At 47.1% G+C, this 7,430-nt stretch overlaps 1 protein-coding gene across 1 annotated transcript in view; it reads right to left on the reverse strand.

Annotated features, from left to right (window-relative positions):
- Nucleotides 1-6,976, reverse strand: part of Apcdd1 (APC down-regulated 1) — a 29,209-nt gene extending 22,233 nt beyond the window's left edge. The window contains exon 1 of the mRNA XM_034518106.2: nt 6,530-6,976. Within this exon, the coding sequence (XP_034373997.1) occupies nt 6,530-6,587 (58 nt within the window). The 5' untranslated portion in view covers nt 6,588-6,976. The remainder of the gene's footprint in view (nt 1-6,529) is intronic.
- Nucleotides 6,977-7,430: the final 454 nt, after the last annotated feature.

A 7,430-nucleotide genomic window follows, 5' to 3' on the forward strand; every position in this document is an offset into this window, starting at 1 on the left:
TTTTTGGGAGAAGCTAAAGCCAACATTTTTATACCTCTTTTTCAAGGCATAGCCTTAGTGTACCAGTCAAGGAGCCCAGCCTTAGATTTCTGGTCAACCCAGGGGACTTTGTGGTCATACAACACTTGACAACTCACTTGGGCACAGGGACAATCTGAGGTAAATTTGTGACTAGTTGGCCACAACACCCATTGACAGGGAAGCTCCTATCACTGTTCTCAATCCAGGGGAATTCTGAGTAAGTTATCAAACAACCTTTCCAGAAAAATGATCTCAAGCATGGCCTGGACTCAAATAAAATCATTATGGCAAAAGGGTGGGTTATTTTAAAGGAACGTGAGGGAAGGAGTAATGTAAAAGTCTGGGAAGAAATTGTTCACTTATTGAAAGAAAATAAGTTCTGTGAGGTTACACATTTCTAGGTTACTACATTGTGAATATTACACAGACCTTGGAGTTCTGTATGGATTGTGTTAGGGACAGATGCATGAGTGATGCCCCTAAACAGGGAGGTGAGTTACTGCACTCAGAAATCCTAGATTTTGCTATGATCTTATCCACCAACATACAGCAGTCAGCTACTCAGACAGTAGGAATACCCAACAACAGCAAAGAAAACCCAGATTTGCTTGAATAAGAGGAAGTACAAGGTTGGGTTACCCTCAAGTTTGTACTCCAAATAACAGATGTCAAAGTGCCCAGCTCTTACATCACTTGAAAGCATAGGTCACACACTTGGAAGGTGGTACTTAACAGAGCTTTCATGGGGAAAGATGGAGCTGAGACATCTACTGTCACCCACACATCCTCTCCCTAGACCCATGGTGCTCTCAGGAGCAAGCCAGGCCACTGAGAAACTAAAGAAGACCCTTGAAGAGATGGAAGGGAGGGAGGCAGTGGTTGCTCACATTCTCAGAGACAACATTCATTTACTCAACAAAGTTCTAAATAACAATCATGTATTGGGTTCTTTCTTATAAAGATCATTGTTGACTTATGAAAAGTATATGGGGCTAAATCCTTGATTTTTCAATATTTTAAGAACTCAATTATCTACAGATTCTGGCTTCCAGATGTCTATGTAGACCTACTAGGAAGAAAATTCTTCTAAGGCATTTTATAGATAGCACAATGCAACATTCACTGGAAAACAATACTTTTCAAGCACACTTGAGTCTGAGCTAAACTTTGGTCAGGCCAGTCTCTAAGAGTTATACTCTAATGCTTAAAACTTAATTTCAAAAAGTAAATAAATGTAATATTAACACATTAGAAATTTTCTCTGGGCAGAGGGTTCTGAAGGATCATTTTCTCAACTCATTTTGCAGCTTTCCCTACTTCAAATAATGTGTGTGCCTCAACAATCAGACAGGCACGGTATCTCAAGTCAGCACTAGCATTGATATAGAAAATGAGACTGATTAGCTTAAGTACAGGTAATTACTTATCCATGAAATCGCCCTGCCCAATTAAACGAGCAGTCATTACTGTGAAGCATGCTTTGAAGTGGATAGAGGAAGATAAGGTCCAGCATAGCTCCCAGGTCCTGGAATAAGAGCGTGTATGCTGTAGATGGTACCAGGGCTAAACACCATGTGGGCCCTGGTGCACACTACACTCTTGCTTTTAGTTCCAAGTTTCTGCCCAGTGGCAAACAAAAACTAAAAAAGACTGCTTATACTCTCTGTAAACTTTCATACAGAAAATATTTACCCTTTAGAAAAAATAATAAAGCAAAAAATGTAGAATTTCTGGCTATGTAGGATTTAGGTGGACATATTTTAATATCTACCAAGGCTTTTGGACTGGATATGGGCTGAACTGAGATGGCCAAGTCCTCTTGTCTATGTGATGGATATCCCATATGTGTGATATATTTTCATACAGCATACATATATGTACTGTGTATAGTATGTCAATATGTTTGGTATTTGTTTTAATATGTGCTTGTATGTGGTATTTGTGGTATACCATACCTATGATATCTATACCATATATGCATATGGTATGTGTGTTTATGTACCTGTGTGTGATATGATCTTTGTGCTATATATGGCATTCATATGTAGGCAATATGCATGTTGCTTTATATGCATGATGTATATCTATGAGGGGGACATGTATATATACTGTATATGGTATGTGTTTATGTGTGATATTTGTGGTGTGTGTGTGTTTGTGTGTCTGTTACACATGTAGGATTCCTGAAAGCAGACTAGTACAATGACCCACAGTTGGCCACCCTTCTGGATCTGAGGTTTGCAGAGTCATTTCTTCATCACTACTAGATATTCTTCAGGAATTCTTAAGGAAAGGGAAAGCTCCAAGTAAGCAGTGACACATGTTGGCTGTGGATCTGCAGACAAACATTTTTGAACAATGGCTAGTTTGGACGACTCAAATCCGGAGAGCACTCGCAGGACAGAATGCACTTACTGATTTCTCATATGAATCCTTTCTCATATGTAGGCAAGACCACTCCATTTTCCAGAGTAAGTCACTCTGAAGCTGGAGAGAACCCAACAATAGCCTGCAACCATACAATCATGACACAGTAGCATGCAACCCTGCCAGACCGTGGCAGGTGTCTTCCTGCAGTTTCTTCTGGGATCACTTCAGCTCAGGCACACCTGCTCTGTGTGCCCCGAGCTCTACCCATCACCCCCAGGATGCCAGCTCCTACCCCTGCTCTGACATGGTTTATGCTTCACTTTGACTGTATCAGTTGTCACGTGACCCTAACCAGTATGCAGCTACATCACTCATAATCACAGGACTGCTCAGCCACGTATGATGCAAGCCCATCTATTTAACAAGAGAACATTTAACATCTGTCCAAGGTCCTTGCCCCTTACTGTGTACAAACAAACTATGATTCTTTTGAGCAGGATTCCCAAACAGGGAAAAGGAACAGGGAAGAAAATGTTTTCTCGGTCACAGAGACGACTGTCAGTAAAATGCCATTTTGAAGATCTCTGTTGCACTCCATTTCAATGTTTTCTTGAAATTTGTCGGTTAAGCATTGATTTAGCAATTGGCAGTTTTTAAAAGTCTATCCCCTCCTCCCTTCCTCTCAGTGTGTGTGTGTGTGTGTGTGTGTGTGTGTGTGTGTGTCTGTCTGTCTGTCTGTCTGTCTGTCTGTGTATAGGCCCATATGGGTATATTCTGGTGTGTGGAAGCCAGTAAACCTCAGGTGTCAAGCCTCAGATATTATCTTCTCTCTCTCTCTCTCTCTCTCTCTCTCTCTCTCTCTCTCTCTCTCTCTCTCTCTCTCTCTCCCACTATTCAAGCAGACTAGCCTGACTGCTCCACCTCACCAGCACTGGGACTACAACAAATATGCTTATGTAGGTTCTGGAGATCAATTCAGGTCCCATTGCTCACAAGGCAAGCCCTTTATCAACTAAGCCATGTCCTCAGCTCCTAAACATCTGACAGAATAAAGCTGAATCAAAGGGAAGGACTGAAAAAGTCTCCACTTCTCTGAAAAGTCAAAGGGTTCTCCAAAGTAAACAGAGTTTGAGAAACAACTCTCTCCCAGCATCTGCTCCGCTATGGAAATGTGCTGGTTGTAAGGTCAGTGTAGCCCCCCTGTCCCCCATGTTCTCCACACCTCCTGCTAGCTTGTGTCGAGAGCTGAATGAGTTTTAAAATTTGACATGTGAATGTAAGCGCCTTCTCAGTTAAGCAGAGAACGCAGTGATAATGGATAGCTGCCAGCTGTGTACCTTTGTGACACTCAAGGGGTTTTATTTGGATTAAGAAGTGCAGTTGTTTGCAGAATCTGAGGGGGAGGAAAGCAATGTGACAGGCACACGCCTGTGCATCACACTTTGAACTTGGGTCTCCAGCTATATCCATAGTCACATGAGAGTAAAAGCAAGAAAGCCTGTGGTCCTGTGAGAGCTCATTTACTCACGGATAGGGGTTGAGGGTGGCTTGTGACTTCCAACGAATTGAAATCAAAGTGGCTACAGAACTGAACAAAGACTGGATCCCAGACATGATGGCACTGCCATCAGCATCCTCCTCCAGGTCCTTCAGAAAGCCTTCTGTGATTTCCTCTTTAACTCACTGGTCCACGCAGCAAACCTTCTATACAGGCAGTCTGAAATGTATTAAGGTTGCTACACGCACATTTAGAGCCATACGACACTTGCTTTTATCTACAAAACTGCTATCATAAACAGTCTAATGGCATCGCATGGTTAGCGAATCAAATGCCTACACACATCAGGAAAGAAATCATTCATCCGTTCTAGGATTTCCTTCTAACTTGTTTCTTTTATTGAAATAAGTGAGCAGGCTCTCGCTTTTGCCACAGAATGGTTTAGACATCTGTAAAACCCCTATCTCTTAAATGGTTCATCAAGCCACTCCCTGGGGTTAAGTTGATTAATACACATTTTGTTAAAATGCTTTAATCGTATAAAAATTGTGGCAGGGAAGGATTTCAAATCCCCCCTGATGCTTTATGCTATCCTAACTAGTTCTGGCTAACCTTTCTTAGACCATGTGCACTTGAAACTTGAATAACTACTTGTGCTTGCTTCTTGCACTGGATCCCACAACTCCCTCTTGGATCCAAGTAGAGAGATCTTTGGGCAACTTCTGTTTTAATCATTGCATCATTGCAAACCCAATGTGAAGTTGCATCGCTCTGTGAAAGTTTATCCAGGTTGTCCAATGAAGCTCTTCAAACCTCCCTTTTTATCTTCAGTTCTCTTCATAGACATGTACGAATGCTCTCTGGCTCCGTTTCTGCTCGAAGCCCAGACTGCCTTTTGCAGCTGCTTCCTCTGTCTTGTTCTTCTCTTGGCACCGGTGGGGAGACCTCTCCAGATCCCAAGGAGAAATCAGGAGACTTCAGTGTGGGAGATTTCAGGCCACATGGACCAAACGATACACGTGTACATACGGGCTCTTGCTATCTGCCAGCTAGTCCTATCTCAGTTGGATTGGTGAGTAGGCATATCATAGCAGCCTCTGTTTCTCAAGAGGCAGCAAAAGCCTCAGAGTGGAGCCATGGTACATTTGTGAAGATGGTCCTTGAAGCTCAACAGGCAATGATTTCATGCAAAATAGTCTATGAATATGAAACTTTCAAGTAACTCTTTATTTGACAGCACTGCTATCTCCCCCATCCCCAACAGAGACATTACAACAGGTTTTTTTTTTTTTTTTTTTTTTTTTTTTTTTCAACGAGGGGGCAATTTTCCCTGTTTCATCCTCCCTTTTTTCTTGCGTGTGGCAGCTGCTGTTTGATCTGCTCATTGGCTCTGATTTGTTTCATGTTTCAGCCAAAGATTAAAACTGCTCTGTAATTCTAAGCAGATGGGCCTAGAAGTCCAACCCTATAATTATACATTCTCTCTCTTTCTTTGCCCTGGAACTGCAAGCCTTCCATTCTGACTTTTAAGATCTTGGGATGGCTCGGGCTCAGCATACACCTTGGCAATCAATTTCTCCGGCAGGTCCACAAAGCCTGGGGGAACTTCGAAAGCTGTCCCAAAGACTACAAAGAAAATAGCACCCACCCTCCCCAGAAGCCTGCAGTTCTCTCCCCTTCATTCTCTGGGGCACAGGGTGGGGATGGGGGTTTATTCCACAGTCCTGACCCCAGTAGGCCAGCTGCAGGTTCGGATGGCTTCGTTGGATGTTAAGGAAGGAGAGAAGTGCAGCCACTCTGAAACATCAGATGTCTGACTACTGCCCTGGACAACAGAAGGACCACGCCAGTGCCTACCACAACTATCAACAACCACCTGTCATAAAACATGCTTTGTACACTACCAATGCAATTGTCTTATTTTGTACGGTGCAATTTCTAGAACCCCTTTCGAGAGCAGATGTCCGTGGTTCTGCAGCCTGGAGAACCAGTGCAAGCAGCAGCACAGGAAAAAAAAAAAAACTTGATCCCACACCGGCGTGAAGCATCTGGGCATCCAGCTCCTTCAGTCTGGCTTCCATGATCCGCTACCAAGAGACCCCCCACCCCCCTTGCGCCCAGAGAACCCAGCAGCACACTAGGCTTCAAAGCAGAGCCAAGGTGCAGGCAGACTACAAACACTGGTCCTCAGACGGCAGACAAACACCCGCGAGACGCGTCCTCCCTATAAACCACTACAGCTTTCTCTTTACAGTCTCGTAAAGGACGGGACCTCACCGAGAGCCCCTGCTGCGCTCTGACACTGGTGGAAAGGGAACAGCAAAGCCTGCGATTTTGTGACAGTTTACAGCTGGTAAGGCCCTCAGAGTGGATAAAAAGTTTTCCCTCGGCCGTGCAGCTACGGATGTGAGAGATAAAAAAATATCTGGGCGAGGTTCGCATCCTTCCAGAAAAAGCACGGCAGCGGCAAAAGCCACTGTGGGCGCCGTTGGGGGAAAGGGGCTCCGCGCACCGGCCGGAATGGGCAAGCAGGCACACTGGGCACCCGGCGACCGGGCGCGACTCCCGACGTCGTCCGCGGGGCGATGGGAGGACCGGAACCCTCCCCCCCACAACTCACCCATCCATCCCCGAACTCACCATGCAACAGGAGGGCTGGGAACAGGTATTCGAGCAGAAGGCGGCGCACACGGGACATCTCCGGGCTCCTCCGGGCCTCGCTGTAGTCCGTCCCGTCCCCTTCGATCGCGCGCGCGGGCCACTCCGGTGCCGGGCGCGCTCGGCCCCTCAGCCGCAGCCCCCGGCGGGCGCCCGCCAGGCCCGGCCTCAGGCAGCGGCGCGCCCCATACCCGGCGGGCGCAGCGCGGGACTGCGGGGCGCGCGCTCCCTCGGCGCCGTCGGGCCCCTGTCCGCGCGGGACTCCGAACCGCAGCCCAACCTCTCGGCGTCCCGCCCTGGCCCCTTGGCTCCCAGCCCCGGTCCCGAGGCCCGCCCCGGCCGCGGCGCGCACAGCTTGGAGGTACAGTGGCCGATGCTGCCGCCCCGGCAGAGTCTCTTCATATTTGCAGAGCGCCGCGGGCGGCTCGGAGGCGGGGCCAGGGAAGGGCGGGGCGTCGGTGAGGCCACGCCTTAAGTCCCGCCCCTTCTCCCGCTCTCAAAGCCCTTCCTTCTGCTTAAAAGCTCCGCGCCTCTCCTCCACGTCTTGGTTATCTCCTCCTACTCCTCTCCCACTTCCTCCAGGGCTCCTGCTCTTCGGTCTTCTCCCCCTTCTCCCTCAAAGGGCCACCTTTCCCGTCTGCCTGGGCACATCGCCACATTTTCACCCTCTTTTCTGTTCTTCTGCTCCGCGACTGCCCACTCTTGAAAACTGAGACCCTTGGGCCAAGCAATTACAGCTTGTGACACCGTCACCTTCTATTCCACTTATCCTCGCAGCCTCAAACCTGTACAGCCCTGGACGCTTCCTCTCTATTTCACTTGCAGAAATCATTTGCGAGGGACTGGCCAAAATCTTTAGGACGACGTAGGTTTTTAGTGGGAT

Source organism: Arvicanthis niloticus, chromosome 14 (assembly GCF_011762505.2).
Source record: "Arvicanthis niloticus isolate mArvNil1 chromosome 14, mArvNil1.pat.X, whole genome shotgun sequence".
In the NCBI taxonomy this organism is placed as follows: Eukaryota; Metazoa; Chordata; class Mammalia; order Rodentia; family Muridae; genus Arvicanthis; species Arvicanthis niloticus.